The 25,565-nt window shown below is 33.1% G+C and overlaps 2 protein-coding genes across 2 annotated transcripts; both read right to left on the reverse strand.

The window, feature by feature from the left end:
* Positions 1 to 5,079: 5,079 nt before the first annotated feature.
* Positions 5,080 to 6,053, reverse strand: LOC128169818 (uncharacterized; the record flags this gene model as incomplete). Its single annotated transcript, XM_052835878.1, has 4 exons — positions 5,863 to 6,053; positions 5,579 to 5,728; positions 5,249 to 5,429; positions 5,080 to 5,137 (listed from the first exon to the last, which is right to left on the reverse strand). Coding segments are annotated over exons 1-4 (539 nt in total), but the record flags the coding sequence as incomplete, so codon positions are not given.
* Positions 6,054 to 8,212: 2,159 nt separating this feature from the next.
* On the reverse strand, positions 8,213 to 24,785 carry LOC128169820 (uncharacterized). The gene is made up of 7 exons (XM_052835879.1): positions 24,758 to 24,785; positions 23,319 to 23,446; positions 22,933 to 22,988; positions 22,705 to 22,777; positions 22,442 to 22,510; positions 22,098 to 22,183; positions 8,213 to 8,255 (listed from the first exon to the last, which is right to left on the reverse strand). Exons 1-7 carry the CDS (start codon positions 24,783 to 24,785, stop codon positions 8,213 to 8,215), a joined length of 483 nt encoding a protein of 160 aa, XP_052691839.1.
* Positions 24,786 to 25,565: the final 780 nt, after the last annotated feature.

Raw genomic sequence — 25,565 nt, forward strand, 5'->3', positions numbered from 1 at the left:
ATGAAGCTTAAGTTTTTGTCGGAGGGTCACGATTTTTACAATTTAGAATCTTCACTATATAAAAAAGCATTTATTTAAATATTGGCATTTAAAGTAAGTGGGTATTGAGAAAATGATTTTTAAAGACACACACCCAATACTAACTGCTTCGCGGTTTTCTCCTTTTAAATTTTTTTCTATAGTGCCAATTTTTTTTTCAACTGGCAAGTGCGTTGCCACAATACTTACTGACGCAATAAAATCCTTTATCGATGATTCTTGCGGGATAAAGAGATTATCTTGATGCTATTTCTATATCGACCATAGTATCAAACCAAGTGGTTTGTGATTTTTCATTTTCCTACTGAAGTGTCATATATGTTATATTTGAAGACAGTATCCATGTATTTTATATATATCGACTTTTGTTTACGAAGATGCCTTGCTCTTTTATCCTGCAATATCATCCTCTTCTGTGGATCTTCTGTTTCCACAAGCTTTATTTTAATCAGCGTGCAAGTGTTGCACTTCGAATAACCGCATTTTTGAATTTAACTATCAATTCAAACACCAATTGGATGTAGGAATACATGTATAACTGAATTATAAAAAATCATACTCGTGGAAGATTTAATGTTAAAATGAAAGACAGGTTTGACTTTTGGTATGGAACCTAAACTGCATAATGGATAAATGAATTAGCAAGGTAGCTTAAAAACGACGTCATTCTACCTTAGGTATGGCTATATGTTTGACTTCTTTCCTCCAGAACAGAAGCAATTGAAACAGGAATAATGGGTCAGGGAAGTATGCCTTAGATTCCATCACGTGGCAAATGGATGTTACATGTGTTTGGCAGCCTCTCGCCAATATTTTCAGCTTAGTTGAATAGCCATTCCATACCCGCAAGACTCTGGTTCTTTTCTGATCCCTCGTTTCTTCTACTACTCTTTGTTTGCCTGTGTGCGAAACAGTGCACGTTTAATTAAACACATTATTCCTTAAATTTCTAAAAGTATCTAAGTTTGTACTGACCCAAGCTCATTTAATTTTTTAGAGATTGGTTGATTACATTGCATGAACATACTCAAAACATCTTCCGAACTGCGTAAAAGGAATGCCCAGAACCACCCTGAACGCAGCGCAGCAGATGCTTGTTGTCCCAATAACATTAAGTTATTATCATGAATTGGTTTCTTCATTGCATCTTAAAAAGCATGAAACATTGTAATAAGATATATTATATTCATAGCTATGTTTTCTAAAAAAATAAATAAGGAGAGGCCGGTGGGCTATTAAGTATTAGGTTACTTCGGGACTTGTCTATCATAAACACATAAAAAGAAGTACATTTTCTACCCAAAACATAAAGTATCAAGTACTGGTCTACGTAAAATAACTCTGTGGTACGGAAAAACACGGGTCCATAAAATATACTGTCTGTCAAACTGACAACCCAATTCTTTTTATCTGAATACCGTAAGGAGCGGGTATGAATGGATAGGTTTTGGTGACAGTTGATTTATGCTGGTGTTATTACTTGTTAAAACGTGTAGCTTTTTTCAATTTCTTGAATGAAGTAGTTATCTTTTAATGAATTTTTTCTTTACTGCATCTTTTATCATTACAAGGAGTGAAATGTCTAGATTAAGAACAAAGCCATGAAATTAACCTTTTAAATACAGTATTTTCAATAATTTTAAATAGATCTCTTTTTTTAAATGATATCAATACAGTCTAAAATTGGGCACCACCATCGAATCTATAATTGATGAATAATACCTGGCTTGGAAGTTTTTTTCCTTGATTTCAAGACATCATCTACTCCGTCATCTTCTATGAAATTGAAATCTTGGAAATCTATGCAGGGAAAAAATCAGAAAATATCTTTAGTGTGTATGCACTACTAGAACATTATCGAATTTGCACACCATCAAAACAAGTTTTTGAACATTGTTATGAACCTGAGTGATCCTAATATTGCTTTATGCCTCATTTCTATGCCATATCATTAGAATAATTCTGCTAGAAATATTAACTTAAATTCGAGGGCATCTTCATTGATGCAAGATATGTCAAAATTTTACAGCTGCTTGGTCAGATTTTTTGGCTATATAACAGTATACATGAAACTTACTCATTCTTTCACACAACGAAGAGACAGTCTTTCTTTTTCTTTTACATGGCATTTTCTGGAAAAGATATAACATTTTCTCATATTAAATAATATCGTGTACACAAAGAATCTGCTTAAACAGAGTAGCGTTTTTAGTTTATAGTTTTGAGGTTTGTTACTTTGTCATTTGACAGCTAACTTTTCATAAAAACCCAACAAATTGGAAAGAATCAAACCTGTATCTTGCCTATAACTCAACTTCTAAATTTCAACTTTATATATATAAGTAAATTCTTGAGAAAATAACCAACCTTCGAACTGGATTTCTGACAAGTCTTGACCAGCAAATTGTCCAGCCATATTATTCACCTGGATAAGTAGAAGTTATGTTTTTTCTACCCTTTCAATGAGACTAGAAGTGGCTCTATAATAATTTCGTGCACTTTGCCTGTATGTCCTAAATGATTACACAACCATTTCAGCTGATGCTCCTTCAAACCAATAACCTACAAAAATTTTTAAAAAAATGGTGCGTCAAAAGAACAGTTGCGAATCATTTGTTTTGTGCTTTCCCATGTTAATATTTCAAATGAAAAGAAAGTGTTTGCATTACATAAAAAATCTGCCGAGATATATGGACGAAAATGTGTACAATACACATGTGCATCTCATTATAACTAGATCCTAAAGCAAACATTTTGGACAGAAAAAAAAAGATTTATTTATTGAAAATTAGAGTAAATCAAATTTTAAAAAACAACAATTGTGTAACACTTTAGTAATTAATGAAAAAACTTTGTTCTTATAGGCAGATGATTTCAAATACTTTTTGTTTGTTAAAAATGATTACAATACAAAGAAACAAAATTATATTTATCTCACTTAAACATTTAATTTTTTTTTATACTTTAACTGTTTTATATTTAGCGTGTACGATATTTGGAGGAATATGATTTTTCAACAAGTTAGCGTGGATTTGATTTAGCACAGGTCTGTTTATCTACTTATATATTTTATATCTGGCGATGTATTTGATTTAGTGGACGCCGTTTTTCGCCAAAAAAAGCTAGAATAGAATACACAGTAAAATGTAATACGTTTACAGTATTAAACCAACATTTTCATAAATGATTTTGTGCAACAACACGCTATCTCTGAACAAAGCTGCGTTGCATAGACAAACAAGAGGCCAGTTGGCCTTAACACTCACCTGAGTAGCATATAACCCATGCACAAACTGGTCGAGGTGTCTCGTATATGCATTTAATTGATAAGGTTTCATTCTGGAGTAGAACAATTATAAATTTGTAATGACGACCACCTCCTTGCCTCAAATCTTTCAAAAAGAACTATGAACTATCTTTTTGGCGAAAAACTTAAAGATCTGGTCTACAAAATCATAAATTCAGTTTTCCTTTCAGGTGTGTGGGAGTAAGGAAGATATTTTTTTAACATTATATGCATTAACACCTATACATCTATTTTAGCCCTGCCCTAGAGTCAAAACCCATACTCCAGGGGACATGAAAATTACAATTTCAGTAGAGGACTTCCTGTTAAACATAATTATAAGTCAGTTTTTCATACAGATGTGGGAGAATAGAGAAGAAAATTTTTGAACATTATATGCATTAACACTATATTGCCATGTTGCCCCCTCCCACTTCATGTCCTGACCCAGTGGCCATGAACTTCACAATTTAGGTAGAGGAGTGAGTTGACATCATAACCATGTGTTCAGTTTGTTTTTTGCCCACATGTGTGGGAGTAGAGAAGAAGATTTTTTAAGATTTAAAACATTTTTACAATATGGCCATATTGGCCCAATCCTAGAGCCTGAACTCCTGACCCAGAGGTCATGAATTTCACAATTTTGGTAGAGTGCCTTATGGACATCATTACCAGGCATTTAGTTTTTAACCCTTTGTGTGCGGCGACCCAACATATTGGGTTTGGAATAGTCGACGTTCTCGTGCGGCAACCCAACATGTCTCAGACATGTTTTCGGTAATTTTACGATGTAAATTTAAGAAAACTCAAATTTTCAGGTGGTCTGGACCCCTCCCGTCCCCTTAAGATTCACGTTTGTGTTTTTGTAATTGCCCTAATCATTTATTAATTCACTATCAGCAGAACAACATATTAAATTACAACTGCATTTTACAATACAATACAAACAATACAAAAAAAAAGAAGAAATAATACATTACACATTTGCAAATAGGAAAAACCCAGCAGATTAAAATTCCTGGTTGTGAGAAATATAATTTTAATTTGGAAAATGATTTATGATCTTGGAAAAAATGGACCGTGTTTTGGTAACCCTTACAATACCGTCAGAGTTTGTCTCACTTAGGATATTCTCTAAACCCTCTGGTCCTCCTCTTTCATGTGCCATCTTAAGGTGTTGGTATGACAAACCAGATTGTGCTATTTTTCTTAACATGTATTTTGAAAGACAATTTGACAGTGGTTGTAGAGACCCTTAGCATTCATCTGACTCTGATTTATAATCTATGGAAGATGTTACATACTCTACGCTAAAACTATGTTTCAATAACACATCACAACTTATTTTACAATGCAAAACCAACGACTGTAATGCCTTTACATCTTCAAGGGATGAATGGGCTTTAAAGGACATGGACATACAATCTTTAACCAAGGCTTCAAGTTTGTAGCATTTCCTGTCTGGTAAAGCTTCTCTAAATACATATAAACTATCAACAAAACCTTCAATTGGTAATGAAAAAGAATTATTTTGACAAGTTTTCAATAAAATAATAGAATCGAATGCTCGACCATTATGACAAACAAGTAATGGTTTGCTATACTGTTTTAACCACTGAGTAAAATCTTCTAAACACCTTTCAACAGAAACACTATCAACCTTATTATTGTGAAAATACATCTCCCCATTTGCAACATATAATCCAGTTACAGCTGTTGCACCGGCTGTGATTGGTGACTTAGGAAAAACGTACCTATTGAAACTGTCTTCTCCAGCCACACATGCCAACTGAATTATATCGCAGGAAGTTCCTGAAAACATAAAATCAAATATCTTATTAAGTGATATTTACTTGCAATGTTTTGCTAAAAATTGCAATGAATATTCATATTTGATTACATCAAAACATTAAAGTTATCTACCCAAGCCAGTGGTTTCCAAGTCAAAATAGATGAATGTATGGTTTCCTTTGTCCACCACTGTTGGCGTTTGTCGTACAACTGTATCTGGTATTTCTTCTGTGGATGCTGAAGATGTAGCAGAAGGATTTAGGTCAACACCAGATTGATGCGTTGTCCCTTCCTTAATTTCAGCTGTTGACTCCTGTAGAAATAATTGGTAAACATGGATAATTTAATGTATTCACATGTCTTTAGGTAAAGACATTATGTAATTTTTTTTAAATTGTGTTTTATTATATATCAATATCACTGATGCAAACTTTATACCTGTAAATCAGTCAAATTGTTCACCTGTTTTGTCGTTGAAGACTTGAGTTCATAGCGGCGTTTCTTGTATGCAATGCTGGATTTGATGTTCTTGTTATATGCGCGTTTGTTTGCAGCACGTGCAAGAAACAGTTGTGTATTCTTTCCAGGTGACAGTAATAGGTTTTCATAAACCTAAAAATATAGAACATACACAGAGAGAATACAAATATTACAATAGTATACAAATTTATTGATACATGTAAATATGAATGGAAAATAAATAATATATTAATATAATACAAATTTAAATATGAATATAAACAAACCTTAGAAAGAGCATCATGACCAATATTTTTTTGTGAAACAGCTGCCGCCACTCTGAAGGCAGTGGACTCAGAACCACCATAGAACCTGTTCTTGGGATTATTAGAGGCCACGATGTTATTAAAGCTCTCATTTCCTTGCGTGCTGCCCATCTTTAATAGTCTCTCAGCATTGTTGATGAAAGAGTCAAGTATTTTCTGAAGATCTTCAACAATTGCTCTCTTGGTAAATACTTTCCATATGGCAGGTTTTTGGGCCTATAAGACTCCGGCTGCTTTACAAATCTAAAAATATGAATGAATATATTGTATTTTGAAAGTTTATGCAAAAACTAATATAATTTTCATAGATCATGTGAGAATATGTCCATTATATATAATGGTTCTTACCCGCACCAGTCTCCACATTTTGAGTGGTCTCCTGTTACATGAAATGGTATTGCTCTCAAATTATTTTTCAATGATTCCCTCTCTGTATTACCTTTGACAGCATAGGTAAAACATTTTTGATATGTTTGATTGCCTTTGGGCCTAAAGCAGAGTACTTCTTCTCCTTCCTTAATTCAAACAGTCTGTTAGTGAAGTTTTTTTTTTGGTGTGGTTGAAATCACAATGCTTCTCAAGATTTTCATCAAAAGCTGCTTTTGCTCTAAAAATACAAATTAAAAAAAAAGAAAAAAAATATGAATGTCAATTTAATGCTTGAAATATTTTTACTTTAATGTAATTTTTCCATTATTTATCAAGCACAAATACCTTGAAATTGTTGTTGAATCATTGTCCATAACCAATTTCTTTACATGAAATCCTCTCACTTTCAGGTCTTGTATCATATATAACAATACACAAGCATTTGTTAGCTGCATTATGTAGCACACAAATATCTTTAATTATATTTTTTAACATTTTCAAGTATGCTATACCTCTATTGCCATATCAGATTCCATTGCTTTAGAAGACTTGTCCCAATTTTTGCGACAATCGTGTTGTTTTGCAGGACCATCATTAGCCCTGTCGCAAAACCTACAGGTCTTGCATCTGTAAGAATAGGACTCTATTTTTCCCGTATTCATACCTATCATACTTCCATGACCTTAAATTAAAAAAAAATAACTATTATGAAAAACCAGTATTTCTGTACTATATATATCTATCTATCTATCTATCTATCTATCTATCTATCTATCTATCTATCTATCTATCTATCTATCTATCTATCTAGTCAAACTTGTATTAAGCAGTCACCTGCGGGAGGCACCCAAAGTGACCTCTTAACAGAGGTGACCTTTGAATAGAAACTTGTGAATTTGCCAACATCAAATTCCTTTTTAGAGCAATTCAATTTTATTTTAATTATATACTTGATATTTTAATTAGCATAATGTCTTAAAATGATAGATAAAGTTATTGGTTTGATGTTTGTATACTATCTTTTATATTTACAAATAAGTAGAAATACATTACAACGCATTGTGCATGCAATTTTTATATTTCTTTAAATTATTCAAAAAAGCCATTACGTGGTAAAACCTTGTCGCCGACATTTTCACAATTACAACACTAACACTATTTTCATGAGTACCGTATATATAGAAAACAAACACTATTAATACAAATCAACAATTACGTTTCTAACCGACCGTATCTGAACTCAAAATCATATTAATAAATCAAGCAATTTTCTCTTGCCTCGCCGCGGACATTTTTGACACCTGTTTATCATTCATGTTTATAAAACAAACATATTGTTAATACTTGTTTAAACAATTCACTTGATTCCCATTCGTATCTGATCTGCCAATTATGTATAATAAATACATCGATTAATTTGGTTTCTCTTACCTCAAGCGTATAATTATTGTTTACATTTATTACACGACATTCGGAGGCCATGTTTAAAATCCCCGGGTGTAAATCATGTGACCGGCCAAGATGGCCGCCTAGTGCATGTCGACTGTACAGTTTCGGATCGAAATACGATGACCGCTGACCGCGTTAGACAGGTGACCGCTCTTTAGAGGGCAATTATATAGGATTTTTTATCGGGAGGAAATAAAATGACCGCATACGAAAGGTGACTGCTTAATAGGGGTGACCGCTACGGCAGTTTTGACTGTATAGATACACACACACCAAAATATTATGATATTACACCAATACTACACATACACATATTTACATACGTTTTAGTCAAAATCTTTAAATTGCTTTTTCGCTTAATTCAACTCTCCTTAAACACATGAATACACTTGTCAAACTATGAAAAGGACTCGAAGAAAAATGAGCAAGATGATGTCCCTCGTAAACCCCGAATCGACGTTGAGTCTAAAAATAAAAAAAAAGGAGACAGAAATCACCTCTCCTGGGAGAGGGTGTTGGAGAATGTAGAGGCTCGCCTTCAAGAAGACATTGCAAGTATCGATTACAACTGTCATTTAAAGAATATAAGAGTAAGCAAAGAAGAGAAATTTCTACGAATTCCTTATCTTTTGTATTCAGACAGTTGATGTGTATTGAAGGCAATTTTTTAACCAGTGAATATAATATGCACAGAACCTGCATACTATAGATGTGTCTGCAAGACCTGCAGAAATAGGTCTATTTTTTTTTACAATGCTATTCTAAATTGGTACTGCAGGGTTGTCCTATTTGTAGCTCAGGCTTTACACTATACAGTTTACATATATGTTTAGAAAAGCAATGAACATTATCAAACTATTCTATTTGAGGAATACAATTACAATGACTAGGCGCGGAGCAGGGACGGGAGGAGAGAGGTAAGTTGTTTTAAAACGTCTATTTAAAAAAAACTTACTAAGTAAACAATGCCTTCTTTCTTGCTTGTCTTCATTTTCTTTCTGGTCTGTTTAATGTCGTTCAATCTGTACTTTCTATAGGATATAATTCTTGTAATCCGTTTCTAAATTCTAAACTTTGATGATGGTTGTGGAAATGAGCTAAATCGGACAAAACTCGGTGTCCTTTATCACTGGTGTATTACATAATCGACCCCTTCCCCTACCTTTGATTCAACACACTTAATACAAGACTCCAATTCTCGAATCTTCTTATTCAACGTTTAACTCAAGTAGACGAGCATAAGACATGTCCGTGGTTATGACATTTATTTCCAAGTTCAAAAGAATTAACTTTATAAATACAATTTTCAACTTTAATGAGCAAACTCGGACAAAACACTGCTGTATTATATAATTACCCTTACCTTCCTATTTCCTTAGTCTCATCACACTTAATACAAGACTCCATTTCTCGGATCTTGCTTCTTATTCACCGTTTCAATCAAGTATACGCGCATAAGACATACTCGTTGTTATGACATTTTATTTTAAAGATCAAGAGTATTAACATTAACTAGAGCAGAGCTCGTGGCAAAGCCACGAGTAGGTCTTCCGTTGTTGCTGCGAGTTGAAAATATATGTGATGTGGTGTCAAACGATTATAATTACTAAACTTTCAGTTCTGCTTTTGTTATAAAAACGTGTTGTGATTGAAAGCCTGCATATAAAACGTGTATTGAAAAAGAAAATAATAAAATGTTTTAGGAAAACTATTTGTCGCACACAGTTTATGTAATCGTAACAAACATTATTTAAAAAATGAGATATTTAATGGCGAGTTAAATTTTCAGAGGGTAGCAAGCATTGTTGTAAACAGTATGTACTCATGGGTCATGTCAGGCATTGTGGTTTTTTTTTAAAACCGAACCCGTTTACAAAACACGTAACCTTTTCTCTAAGATAATTTCTTTATTTAAATATTTCTAAATTTTTAAAAACAATGTACAATTTAGAATTGTTGCGTGCTGACAAAATTTACAGACCCTGAAACGTACTACTATACCAAAAAAGCGTGCGACTTACGTGCAATAAACGTTTCGTGTTAACCGTTTAGCGTTTCGTGTAAACCGTTTAGCGTTTCGTGTAAACCGTTTAGCGTTTCGGACAAAGCGTGCAGAGTTTCGGACAAAGCGTGTAAATCGTTTCGACCAAAGCGTGCGAGAACCATGTGAAACGTTCATCAGATTTCATTCGGAACTCTCTGACAATTTGTTTCAAAATGGCGCCCGTGTTTTACATTACATGTACTTTAAACTGTTTGCAATTGGCAAAACTCTTTTGTAGGTATTTACATGAAAAAAAATCTAGAGGAAATGATATACTTATCTTTTTACAAAATTGAATTTATTTTTAACAAACAAAAGAAAGGTATATGTATTAAAAGGCGACTAGTTACAGACTACATGTATATATAACGTTTTTATACGATGTTTCAGTACTGGTCCAGTCGTTTTACCGGTAACGAATATTTGCCAGTATCGAATAATATTTAGAAAAATTACTAGTGGAAGACGAAGTTGAGGTTTTAAAAAATCCTAGCTAGGTAATTATAAAACAGAAATAAATATTCTATCAGTGCGTGAAGTTGTTTGCCACTTTGTATTTTGGAGAGGATTTATATAGGCTTTGCCTGTTGCCTAATCCATTTGATTACTCAATAAAATATATTTAAATTACACTGGCGTCGGAAGCAAATTGAAAGTGGGGGGGGGGGGGGCTAGACTAATCCTCAGAGAAAAAGCGGGGGGGGGGGGGGGGCTGAACCCTCTATCACGCTATGTTTCTAATGATTAGGTTTAACTTTGCAAAAAAAGTGCGGGGGGGGGGGGGCTTAGCCCCCCCCCCCCCCCCCCCCCGGTTCCGACGCCTATGAATTAAGTTGTTTGCCATTTGCACGATTATTTACCGAATTGTTTACAAATTAAAAATGTGACCCAGATATGAGCTGCCGGAAAATCAAAGCAGAAAAAACGAAAGTGTGAAAACAATTAAACCTAACTATGAAAATAAGTTTGTTATTGATCCCTATTTAGTGGATAATTAGTAAATATAATTCATTTAAAAAGATAATGCATCATATCAAATAAAAATGGAGCTTTGAATGAAATTACGACTTCAAATAGAACCACGTGTAGTTTTCCTAGTTTCGGTTCATTGCGACAGAAGTATTATTTGGCTGCATATATTGATAGATGTACGGGAAAAACAAAGGAAAATGGCAACTACTTATCATCAATTACTATTACAAAGTGTTTTTATGAAAATTCAATATTAAAAGTAACGCAAATGAAAACTGTTCAAGTCCAGTTTTAATTTGACGGGAAAACGGTATGATAAAGATAATCATATTATTTGTTTAAAAGACATATTCCCACAATTGTTTTTCCTTCTTCATTTATAAGTCCATTAACATGTACCTCTAGTATATTTTTGAAATTAATTCGCCTCAAAATATTCGGTCAGAAGTGATAAAGGGCGCTTAATTCGATACTGGGAAACGAATTCGAAACTAGGAAAATGGAGGGGGTGTTGAAATTACTTCCTTTATATTTTCGGAAGTTTGATACTACAGTTTAGAAGGACAAAGAAACGCGATTTGAACATAAAATAAAAACATTTGGAATTCCGATAATAATAGTTGCATGCACGACGAAACCGCACACTGATTCGTTACCGGTAAAATGACTGTACAATATTAAAATTCGCTATACATAAAAAATATTAAATACAATTAGCAAAACATGATTTCTGTTGGAACAAGCCTTAATCAACTTTAACTTACACGAGCATGTTTTGATAAGCTTGTAATTTTTTTTATATTTATTTACATCGATTAATCTTACTAAGACCATTCGGCTTTGTATAAGCGGCACACATAACCTCGGACATCGGGTGAGACCTGCACCTGGCTGAACCTGTCAATCAAACTCTGTGTATTTGTTTTCATTGGATGGTCAAGCGTATCTTTTTTTGTCAATAGCCAATGGAAAAATTAATGACTTCAAGGTAATCGGAATCAGTATTTGTTGAAGCACACAATTTAAATGATAGAAAATTTATTAATTATTTGAACAAAATTAAATGTAAACATAGAAAGAAAACATACTGATCATTTCTATGAATTGCGGGAAGTAAGTTCTTTGGAATCCCGATTATAGATATTTTTACAAGTAATTATTTTAATTATTTAAACCACTGTTAACGGAAAACAAGAAGTCTTAGAAGTAATTAACGCACAGGGATTTGCATACAATGTACACAGTCAAGCAATTAATTATTATGGGAATCTTTACGTATGGTACTTAATTCAAATAGATCATGATAATCTATCATGTACATGTAAGGAGCGCCAGTAATATATACGAAGATCGAGTCAAAAATTTAAATCATTTTTATTTCTTGTTCTTTTCAATACAATGTTAAATTACTTTGGAAAAAAAATCCCAAATAGTAATTACAACTTTCTTTTTTGTTTTAATCATTTGAATTTTTTCTGAGGTACATGAATATGTACAGAACATATTTATTTACGCGAATGATACGACATAGGAAAAAAATTATCAGATGTTTGTATGACATTGTTTTCTAACGAATGTAACTAATTTAATTTTAAATATTTTTCCACAGTTTCAATGTAAATAACATCAGATTTATTTACTGTTTGTATTTTTACATCGTATTCTCTGAAACCAATAAAAATACTAATGTTAGAAGAAATATCAAATCCCGCCGAATACTGAAAACCCGATTTCAGTTTGTAATCATACGGATTTTATATTTGGTATTGACTATTGAGTTACGGTAACATTTTTTCTGGATGATTTTTAAAATTTATTATTTTATGTAGTAAAAGCACCATTCCAATTGTTACTCAATTAACATAACAATTGATGACCCAGGGCTATATATGTTCTGAACAGCAATGAGTTCGCTTCCACAATGAAACGAACATGTAGAAAAACTACAGAAGTGGTTAATATGTGACAGATAGAATCTAATCTAAAGTTGTTTAAAACTCATGTGAATATTCTTTTTAAATAATCATCGAATGCCTCAACTCAGGACATTCTTTTATCGTGCTAGCACCTACCGCAAACATGTAACATGGAGCTTTGATTATATTTTGATTTGATTTTTAAACTACATTGTACGCTATCGTATACATCAATGCTTAATCAACTGTACAAGTAAAATAAATCTATCTTTTCACCTTAAACCAATGTAATAGTTGAAAACATAATAAAATATAGTTGTGTCCGTGCAAAATATGAAACATGAACGCGTGATAAGGTACATGCAGAAGATCACGAACCGACCGCGGATCACTTGTCCACTCGCGCCGGATCTCCTCAGCCATGTGCGATATATGTGATTATCATTTAAATGTTCAATAGTTAGGGGTTGTTGTTGTTGTTGATTTAAAGCATTATTAGTACAGTTTATAAAATATTTTACATTAACAAACCAACCATTAATTTATGTCTGACGATGTTTCCGATTTGGAGTACTATCGTTCATTAATATTCATTTACACTCAAATTTAATTAAATAAATACAAAATGGACAAACTTTGGTTACATAAAATTAAAACAGTTCTTGTATTTACGGCTATATTAACTCAAACACGTTCATGTGCATGGAAGTGGGCGTCTCCGTGTGCGAATCTTGTGTATTAAATAACCGCTACATGTATGTAGTGCAGCCGTGGCTGAGATCCTCGGCCGTGGGCGAACGATAGATTACGTAAAGGTACAACGCACAGACTCGCACAGCTCAGAACCCAGGAAGCTTTGAAAAGATTGCAGTATAATGACCTTACTCTATCAAATAGAAGTTCTTTATTTTAAACTTAAAACCCACAATTGATCTATGTTTATTATTGATTTAGATTGAAAATGACATTCCTTTATTAATTAACTGAACGATTTCTTAATTGACACCCAATCGTTTAATCCATAAAAAAATATGTGTAATCAAAACGAAAACAATTCTTGAGTTTGCGGATAAATAAACTCATTTATAAGAGACGCAACTCTCGTGTATTAGATAACCGCTGACCGCTAGGTGGTCCAGCCGCGACAATGGTGACCGATTTTCTCGGCCGCGGGCGAGGGAGAGCTTACGTAATGGCACACACACACAGCTCTGATTCAAGGTAGATTTTAAATGCATGGAGTTAATAACTAAAATGTAATTCATATATTTTTTTTAATTCCATATTTTGTGGTTTACTAGAAAAGAAAAACAATGATTTGTTTTCCAAATCCCGTTTTTAAGGAGTGTGCATTATAAGAACATAACAACAATGACTTAAACTCCTAAAATAAAGCACGTATTCTAAAAAAAAAAGAATTCTTATGAATTAATGCCGTTTGTATAACCAGCATACTTTCGGCGGTAACTTTATGCCAGTTGTACGCGCAAAGACTTTCGTTAACTTGTCAAATGAAAACATGTACATGTTAACATGTAAAGCTTTTTACACTCATATTACACACATCTCATACAAAATAACATTGTAACGACCTTTATGAGATCCCAACAAACAACTTTTCCAGCGACAGCCATATCGAAATCCTAACCGTTTTTGAGTTATTAAGCAAACACTTTTAGGGGCCATTGGCTCTTAATTTAAGGGGCCAGCCCTTTTTTATTGGTGTCAAATGAAAGCCCTTGATATTTTGCACAACTTTTATTCTACATGTCTTAACAAAATATTTTTCGTTTAAAAGATATAAAGGAAAAAATGTCTAAATTTTTGCACTTTTTTGAATCCTGTTTTTTGTCCCCCTACCCTCTCCTAAATAAAAAAACGTAATCTAAAAACAAAAACAGATGTGCACAACTACAATGTGTCTGTTATTCAAATTCGTTGGATTCCCATTCCCTGCTATCATAGTCTCGATGCCTTTGTCTGGAAACAAAAGGCCCTAAAAAAATTTAAAATGGGAATAACTATTTAACGGAAAGGGAATTATAAATTGTATGAATTGCTTAAGATAGTGTTTTGTAAAGTACATTAGCCCTGAAAATTTGAGCAAAAAGCGTTCAGAAATGAGCAAGATATGAAGCCTCAAAGTTCGCGTCTAGGAAACAAAAAAAAAAAAAAGAAAAATAAGAAAAATCTTAACCCGCACAATAATAGAAAGGTCTTCCGTTGGAAACGGAAGACCTTAATTACAATGGTCAATTCAAGTAGAAGAGATTAAACATTCAGGATTTGAACATGCATAAAAAAAGCTTATGTCCATCAACTTTCTGTAACAAGCCCATTTACTTAATTTACTGAAAGTAGTTTGTCGGTTTAAGCTGATCACAAGGAAACATTTGACAGAAAGTTTGGAATACACGAATCCTCGACGCAGATAACCAAAGAACATTTTCTCACACCCTCTCCTTTCAAATACGTAACAATACTATACACAGACGGTCCCTCGCTGACCGCTCTCCCATAGAGTAGGCCCATAGTTTAATAGGGGTGGAGTGGACTGGTTCTTCACCTTTTCATTCTTTAAATATGTAATTGAATTTTACCGTAATTTCAATTTCACCCCGTCCAAACTGTATTTTAAAATAGACCTAGAATCTTAAGATTTTGATTCATATAAAATTGAATTAGGATTTTACTCTTCATGTATCACACCGCCACCCAGGAACCCTTCCATGTTAAAATGATAGGGGTGGACGGGTTGTTTTATAATAAACGATCAAAAATTAATGAGTTTGAATTGTGAAGTTTACGTAAGCAAAATTCATTTGTAGTGTACATGATACTGAAATATCCAGGATAGGGCAAAATAATCGGCTTGCATATCAAATATTGAAGTTATGCCTATCTTGACTATTCCTTTTTTAGTTCATACATCCACCCGATATAAAAAAGAATTTCACTAGTTTCACTGCTTCCCAATTCGAATTCTAAACTGTAAAGATTTATTTGTTGATTTTGCTCGCGTTTCCTCTAGGAGCTACGACTGCATGTACACAGAAAGGTGAGGACTTCAGAGATTTATCAAGCAGGACATGGAGAGACGTCGAAATTCTGACGATCAACAGACTGAGCTCCGGGGTAAACTTGAACAAATTCCCGGCTCTGAAGAAACTCAAGGTCATGCATTCCCTTGTAAGATGCAAATACATCAATACGTCAGAAGGGATCACAGTATAGCTTGAGGATGAAGTTTGCTCTGTAAGAATCGCGTATTATTATTTTTTTTTAACGACAATTAATAGTTATGATTTTTTTCTTTCTTACAGTACAGCTCACGAGTAGCCCGACAAAAACACCGACCACCGTGTTTGAATGTCCACGCTGAGCGTGGAAGTGTCGGTACCTTTGATCTATTGTTCTCTGTTACGGCCACAGAACGAGAAAAAACACGGTGCAACGCGATGCAACACAGACAGTAACACGGTGTAACACGCGGTATTTACCTGTGAAAAAAGGAGGATTTAGGAATAAAACTTATAAAGAGTAAAATATTTATTGATGTACGTAAGAGAATCAAAGAAAAAGACAAAGAAATAGAAATAAATAACATTTTTATGCACGCAATTTTCTGACGTATGCGATTGACACGGTTGATTTTTGTTATCATCAAAAATCGATATCGCCCACATATAGGTTTGATCAATTAAAACACTAACACTTTTTTTTCCTTATTAAAATTCAAATAAACGGTTCTATAAGTTTTTGTTTCAGTCCGTTTTTAAACGTAGTAGTAATCGTAGTTACTGTAGTTTGGCAGTTTCAATAGTGTATAGAACCATAACTGTGATCTTTTCTCACTTATACTCTATTTAACGATAACAAATCTAACTGGTCGTTGAAAACAAATGCACTTTCTCTAAATAATATAATTAAACAGCTTTATATCTAATATATTTTCAAATTTTCTTTCTTTTATACATATGTGTGATGTACTTGTCCGTGTAGTACCGCACGGTACATATTCATTGCGCTAAGAATCCGTGGATCGGTTCTTGAAATTTTTTTTATTTTATCTTTATAGCAACTTGAGTTTAGAAATTATTTGTGTTCCAAGAAACTACTCTCAGTATTGCAATAATTACTGTTTGATTGTTTAATGATCGTCATATGAGAGAGAGAGAGAGAGAGAGAGAGAGAGAGAATACCAGTATGAGTTTAATTTAAGTACATTTTACTTGTAATTCAGTGTAATAAGTTAGATTTATAGTTTCCATTGTATTGAACCCTTTTCCCTAAAATTGCGATAGAATATATGCAGTCAGGGTCCACGTGCTATCCCTGTCAATCAAATCAGCCCGCGAGATAGACCACGTGCTCCTTCCATGATATGGAAAAAATGTCGTTCTATTGTTTTTTTAAGTCCGCAAAATAGAAAAATGTTTAACAATGACGTATTCAGTGTTTGAAATGTTTAGTTTCTTCATTCTTATACTGCGTGCATGAGGGGTGGAATATTACGTTGTAAAATCTCTCTCTCTCTTTCTCTCTCTCTCTGTACTTTTGTGCAACTTTTTTTGAATTATAAGAGTTCTATTTGTATGAATTTAATTCATTTATTTTAGATCCATGGCTTTAATAACGATTTCAACACAATGACTAAAAGTTTGTAAAGTTCACGATGTAATAAGATTTTTCGTTACAATTTCGACGATATTTCACATCAATAAAGTTGTGTTTATTATAAATGCTTGCAAAAAGTTATCGGTATTATCTCATTCATCTTTTTAATCAATTAGGTTTTTTTGTACATACATGTATGTGTACCCGGTAAATAATTTTTTATCGCAAGTTAATACTTTGTGAAATTCCCGCATTTATAGAGTTGCTGAATTGTTATCCGGATCCACGCGCCGATAGTCTTACGTGTAGTTGTTTGTGTACATATCTACAGACAATTTTTTTGTTAGAGATTAGGAAAAATCATTGAACTAACAAAGTAGAAGTAAGATATATTCAGACCATACACACGACGGGTTGTGATGAGTTACCAAACAGGTGTTCGCGGAAAGGTGTGAATAACGGCATCTCGAGTACACCTGTTCAGACGTCCAAATATACACACAGATAGTTGTAAATTCCAATGACACCTAACAAGACAGACAATAACACCTGTTGTGTATAGAACCCAAGATGAAAGACAATGCTGTGTATCTGATCAGCTTCCGTACATCGCACGAGTGATTTTTTCATGTGAAATCACGAGGCCATTACGAGCTATACGGAAATAAAGTTGAAAATTATTTTATGAAATGCGGGTATATTTTTAATACATGTACAATGCTTGAATATAATTTAAAAAGAGTTTGTACATTTTTTTATTTATAATATAAAAGTGATTTTTTGTTTATTTATTGCTACATTAATAGCTGAAGTCCAAATTATTTTAGTCACCGGTAATATGGGGTTGTTATTTACTACAGCACATCAACAGCACATGTTGTTAGAAAAACGTGATCTGAAATGTTTTCATTTCTCATTTTTAATTGGTTAAAAGTAAGGCTGTAAAATAATTTATAAATCAGAAAGTGTTTACAGATAACAGAAATAAGACGTTTAAGCTCCCGCCATTTTAATAGGATCGTCAGTTACAACATCACGTGTGTTTAGAAAAAAAAACACAAGATGAATTAAATTGATTTGAATTTTGATTATATTAATTGATTATTAAATATTTTTGGTGAATTTATTTCAATTTATTGAAGAACAAATGAATTAAAAGGTATCCATTTACGTCGAGTTTTCAGATCACAAAAAATTAACTTCACGTTGACAGCCTCGACAACTTTCTGGGTCCGTGCAACTTAAGTCGACATTCTTTCTTTTTTTTAATATGAAAAGGATATATATGTTTCAACCCTTGTTTAGCCATAATTTCTTTATTTCTAAACATACGCTATTTCTATCAACGTCTCAGGTAACGATATCCACGGAGTAACACAGTGGCCACGGAGTTACACAGGCGGCCACGGTGCGACACGGTGCTTTTTCTTGAATTTTCCAATACACATACACGGTGTCACACCGTGTGCACGGTGCGACACAGACCGTTTTCCACCGTGTTTTTTACACGGTGGTTGTCGGGATACTCGTGAGCTGTACTGTATTTTTAGATGTGCAGTACAGTATCTAAAGAAATCGCAAGTACCACGAGGCCACAGCCATAAGTGGAGACGAGAGATGCCATTTTTGGTATTATTGCTGGAGGTATGCATTATATAGTTCATTAAGATATAATTATATCATTACAACGCATATTCATTCATACCGATTCAATGTTATGGATAATTCGATGATATATATTTTAAATTAGGGGTCATCGGTATTGTTCTTGTGGTTGGATTGATTGCTTTTCTTGTATTACGAAGAAAAAAAGAACCTCGTCAAAATGATGTTGAAAATATAAGTTCAGACAGCACCTGTGACTCTATAGTGTATGAACGTCAGAAAATGGCCCAGTGATTTAGTGATTGTTACAGGCATTTTGGTGTTGGTGATCCAGTGTGTCGCGTATGGAGAGAGGTCATACCTGCTACAGCTCTACACCAAGACATTAAGGAACTACCCATACAACTCCACTAAACAGAATTTGATATTGTGTACAAAGCTGCTCATACGATTCTCTCTTTCTCTCTCTCTCTCGTAATACAACACCACAACCATACACCTCCCCAGCCACCAGACGGGTGTTTACATTAAATACAGTCACATCTCTTAAAAAAGGCAAGGCTCTTTTGGAAACATTTTTGATTGTGTATAAATTCTGTTTTTAATCATAAAATAAAGTTTAAAATACATAATCATAATGTGAAAGCTTAGTTAATGTATCTGGTGGTTAAAATCAATTACACTGAAAAAAAATTTCCAACCACTGTTTGTCCTCATTTTTGGCAAAATATTTAAATGAGCCCCCACATCCCGCTCCTCCACACATGGACTAATTTTGTTGAAGATTAATTTATAACTTTTTAGGAGATTTCCTTCAGATTTTTGCCAGATCTGAAATTTTATCCAAAAAAAAATCATGTGGCGGAGAATATTCTCTCAATTTTAAGTATCAAGGCAATTGACTATATATCACTGGTAGTTAATAGTCATCATTTGTTTAGACTCATGATCATAGTTTTTTTTTTCTTGTTATTTTTATCATATATATGCAACAGCTGAATACTGTAGCTTTGATCACTACACATACCCGATCGGTCGACCATTTCTTCCTTTCCCCTCTTACCTAATGATTTTGAAAAACATGTGACTTTTAATGCCCTGAAATATGTTCGAGGTCTAACGCCTCTGAAACGTTGTAAACTCTGTCTGTTCTTATTCCTAAAAAATGCATGGAATAAAAGTATATGACCCAAAACTATAGCTGAAAGTCTGCATTCTATTGTTTCATTGTTAGTAAAAGAAGAAGAAATAACGAGAGGCGAGAAAGTCTTTAGAAACTCTGAGAAATAGTATTATATTATCGACAGGTATTTCTCTGGGTTGTCCTTTGCTTTAGATGCATGTTTATAGTACTTTTTTCTTTCATCACTAAAAATGTAAATTTATGTACATTTATGTACATAATCACATATTTATTTCTTTTTTGCTTTTCCTGTTTTATCCTATAAACGTAACATTTAGTTTTATGTTAGTCAGCAGTATTCTTTGAATTTTAAGCAAGTTACTGACTTCTCAAAGAGAATTTAATTTTCCAATGAGAGTCCGTCCGTTGTCTCATGTCAAATTAAGAAATTTATTGGTATATAGTGGGATTCTGATTCGTTATAATCTGAAACTTTTGCATGGAATTCTTAAGAATTTGACTGGCTCTCCACAAAAACTATTACTTTCAATTAATATGGTAATGACGTCCTGCATAAACATAGATAGATTCGCAATCTTCATTGACTAAAGTACACCAATATTATCATTAAACAAGTATTCATTTTAAAGGAATGATCGGCAATAATTATATATTGATAGATAGAAGCAATCAACATGATCAGTTTGATGTAAAATAATTAAAAAAGTACTGTATTTTTACAAAATATAGAATATTTTGAATTTGTAAACCATAATTTCATCATTATAAACCGTCAACAAATTTTGAAATAAATTTTGGGAAAGCCGTTCTTGAACTCCTTGTCTAGTTTTATATTTTTAACGTAATTATTAAATGTTAATGTATCTTCTTCTTCTTCAGAATACTGAGTAGGGTTCTTAAAAGAGCATCAACACGTATACAAAGAAAGAGTTGTGTAAAAATTATTTAATGCGACTGAAAAACATTGAATGCCATCATAACTTGCTATTGAGGTCGCATTATAACGTAACCCTGTCTATAAATCAAACCGTATTCCTAGCTACTATTATGCAACATCAATAGATCGAGGTCAGTTCATGGAGCATATTCTTATGATTGAGGTCAGTTCATCGAGGTCAACTGCATTACTGAATGAATCTTTCGATCGAAATTCTTACTTGTGAGACAAAATGTGCATTCTTGAATTAACAGGTCGAACTGTGTTTTATGTATGTTTGCATCCCTTAAGATAAATGAATTGAAATAAAACTGAGTAAAATGTTACATAAATACTAAACTAAACTTCAAGTTTTTATAAGAATTACTTATGGAAGCGGAATGTGCGCGCAAGTGAAAGCATTTACCGGATGCCTCATATGGACACAAAAGTGATCGGCCGAAGCCGATCACAAAAAGTTTAGAATTATACCAGCATAGACTTACATATGTATTATAATGTGAAAAAAAATCAGACGAAATTATTTATTAATTCTTCATTTTATTTATTCTGGTGTAGTTTAAAACAACCGATTTTTGTTCTGTCCAGGACAATTGTCCATTTGCAAATACAATGTATCTGGAAGAGTGTCTAGCATCAGAAAACATTGCAACAGACATATATTGTAAGGTTGCTACCATGGGACCATTGGCAGAAGTAAAAAAAGGCCATATATATGTCACAACATTATAAAGTAGATGGGTTTTTTTACGCGAATCTAGTCTCTACTTTACTTCTGTGTTATTAAGCCTGAAACTTGACTTAGATAGGAGGAATCTTGTAACACTTTCAAAGGATGTCATCTTACAAAGACATTAGGTCAAAAAAGGATGTCATAATGTGCGACATTTATGTATACCTATCCATGAATAATGACTTCCAATAGGAAAATTCAGTCTAAGATTAAACTACTCTTTCTTTGGTTCTACATTGAACAAAAAATGCATTTATGTGGTCTTTATATACATCATAGGAACATGTACACTGAACTTTCAGCAGATAAATACATCCTACAACTTGTCCTTTCTTTATTTAAATATATATTCATTCCATGTTATTATTCATAGTTGACATTCTTCATATCAATAAACATGATAAACTTACTTTAAATGTTTTGAATATAGCCTAAGACTTTTAGTCTTGTGGAGTGGGTCAATAACAAAACAATGTCTATGTTGCACATCAAGAACCTGTAACATATGATCTTTCTGAAAGCATATCTTAAATGATTGAAGCCTTAGGCTTATTTTTTTTTTTAACAAATTCTATAAAATCATTATAATAACATCCATAATAATATCAATATTTTCTAAATGCTACATCTATGTAGAATAATTTTCAGAATGAAATAGAAAGCAGAGTAATTTTACACACTAAATTACAAAAAAATCATAAATCTATGTTTTACTATTATACTGCTTATTTATTGTTCCGTGATTTCTACTTACGACAACCATCCAGTGGCAACTTTTTTCATTTACACAGCCTATGACTACATCATAGTCTCTTATGTCCTGCTGTAACACAGAATTCAATACAACATTTGTCATGACGTACATACACATACACAACACCTGTTACACCTTCAATATTTCAGTTTCATATTACATAAAATGTAAATTAACCTTCCAATACAAAGATAACCAGGTGAGATATTTGATAGTTATTACTATCGTGACTATGGTTATCATACATTTTGTGTGGTATTTACCTTTTTTGACCACCCTCTATGGCCTTTCCCCAACATGATAGAGGATATGATAGGGCTGCTGACACACAGCATCGTCTACAATAATAATACACTTTTGTTTTAAAGAGAAAAAGAGAGCTGATATCACTATACAATCAGAGTGACAAAATTCCGTGCTCTAAGAATTCATCTATCATTTGTATTGCAAAGTGAATATTTTCCATGTTTCTGTTTTTAAATGTTTATCATATCTGGTTCACCTGATCTGTTTTTTTCTGTATTATGCTTATATATGTATTTATTATCTACTATTTGACAAAACTGAGCATAAATATGAAACCTTCATGATAAATGCTACATCGTGAAATACTATATAGCAAATTTTCTCTTTATATATAAATAATCTTTTAAAAACAACTAATACACATGCCGTACTTTTCTCCTGATATACCTGTATGGGTCACTCTATATTAGGTGTGCCTTATTCTATCCAATCTACCGGTATGTCATATTTAACAGTTTTAATATACAAATACAAATGTATCTGGAAGTGTTAACAATATCTATATTCAATAACCAAAATAAATGACAGAATTTTTACTCTAAAATCAATTAAAGATAAAACATAAATGTACCTGATCATTCAGTTCTTCTCCGGGTCTAAGTGTAGCAAGGTCTGCTACGTACATGGTTAGACCATGCACCAGTCCCATCTTCTCTTCTGTCGACCCCTCCCATTTGGTCCAAATAGCTTGTACAAAATCTTTACCAAACAAATAATAAACAATATATTGACCTCTTATCAATAAATTTACTGCACTTTTAACAGCAGCAAAAATGATAAAAGATCATTTATTTTTTCAAGTTTTAGGGCCCAGGCTCCAGTCCCCCCAAAAATAAAATTAGAGTTCTGAAAACCATTGTGAACCTTTGTGAAAAAATTAATATGATAAACATATATAGTATTTATAAATACTCATTCAAAGTTTAAATAAAGGAAATCATTTATCAAATTACAAAATGTAATGAATCTCAGTAGATCTATTCATCTGTGAGAATCTGAGATACTAAATATACTAAAAAAAACCACTTGCTAACTTGGTTTCAATCTGGCTGATATAACTGAAATTCAAACTCTAGGGTTTATCTTGTTGATTTTTGTCGTGTGAGTTTATCCCCAAATCTCTAATTGCTTACGACATTGGACATAGGGATCTCCTTTCGCATCTATACGTCAACTATACCACAATATAGTCTGTCCCAAGATATTTATGCAGCACATTTGGACGATTTTTTTTTTAAAAATACACATACCTGTCAAAGAAGTGCACTTGTAATAGTTGAAAGGGATAATTTCCAAGATAATTTCATTGACACATTATCAACTGTCACTCAGAAAAATTCACAGGAACGAAAACAGATTCCTTACGGAGATTTATAATGGGGAATGTTTACATCTTTACTCCATTCGGAATACATCACACAATTTTTCAACGTTATCATCCGGGCTTTCTGCAATACAAAATCTCCGTAGACATCACATTTTTTAGCATTGTATTGAAACCTGATACGTTAACAGGGGCGTTTCGACTGAGAAATCTTGAATTTTGTTTTATAATTTTGAATGAACATCGTTTGAACCCCCGAGGTATTTATAAATATCAAGCAATTAAGCAAAATGTGAATCCAAGATATCTTGGGACAGACTATAGGTTTATGTTATTATTCATGAGAACGGTGAGAACAAATTCGAAATTAAACTATTATTGTTGCATCCATTTAATACCGGTGTATCAAGCCAGCAATGGTAATATCATCATATTTACAAATTCTAGAAGCTTATTTTTATGACAATCGAAAATAATTATTGACAAGCAGCATCAACATTTAAGCGGGGACCAATTATGATGGGATAAGGTAATACTGCGTTTTTCGTGAAGAACTATTATCTAATTATAATAGTGTTTTTATAGTACTTTGTTTTTAAAATTAGGAAACGCCCGATTTTCAGTTTTACACTCATTAGAGTTAGATACAGTCTCGGAGCGAAACCTACATACAGGTATCAACTTACCGGTGGTCTTGTGTTTCATAAGAGCCATAAGGTCTTTTAACGTAACTGATCTCGAAGACTGGTCTTACACTTATAGCACCCGATTCAAGAAGAGAAGGGAAAAAGAAAGTTAATTTACATTCTTATCTTCAATGATAAAAGAGTTATACAATTGGTCCTAGTTGAGCGTACGTTTTATTCTTCTGCTAACTAATTTTGATGCAATTATAAAAATGTCTGTGGAGGGCAACTTTGCACGAAGTTTTGAAATGAAAGAAAATGGTCATGCTAGGTGCTTCCGTGCAACAGATCAGCAACTGCTTGATGTGAAAGAATTTTGCTGCAATTCAGACTCCATTTTAGGCATAGACTTTGGATCATTCGATCTTGGAGGATTTTATCTTACCTGTACCACATACAGACACCTAATGTTTGTCATCAGAGACACTGGCAAACACCCTCTTTTACTTCGTCCTTGTATGATGCATCTCAAACGAGAAACCACTGACTATGAATACTTAGGAAAAACACTTTCTGGATATATTAAAGATGACATAGTAAATGTATGGGGATCTGATGGGGAAAAAGCTCTCATAAAAGGCCTTCAATAAAGTGAGGCTTTTCAAGGAATTCATCTTATTTGTGAGATACATGCCCGAGAAAACTGTGAAAGAAAGCTAAAATTATTAAACTTTAAACAACCTAACATCAGTTTAATTTTGAAGGAGATATATGGATACCAGCATGAAAATAAAAGAATAGAAGGGGTAATTGACTGCGAAACAGAGTCACAGTTCGATATAAGTTTGGGCAGAAAGTGGGATGCAAT

The sequence above is a fragment of the Crassostrea angulata genome, unplaced genomic scaffold, assembly GCF_025612915.1.
Source record: "Crassostrea angulata isolate pt1a10 unplaced genomic scaffold, ASM2561291v2 HiC_scaffold_226, whole genome shotgun sequence".
NCBI lineage: Eukaryota > Metazoa > Mollusca > Bivalvia > Ostreida > Ostreidae > Magallana > Magallana angulata.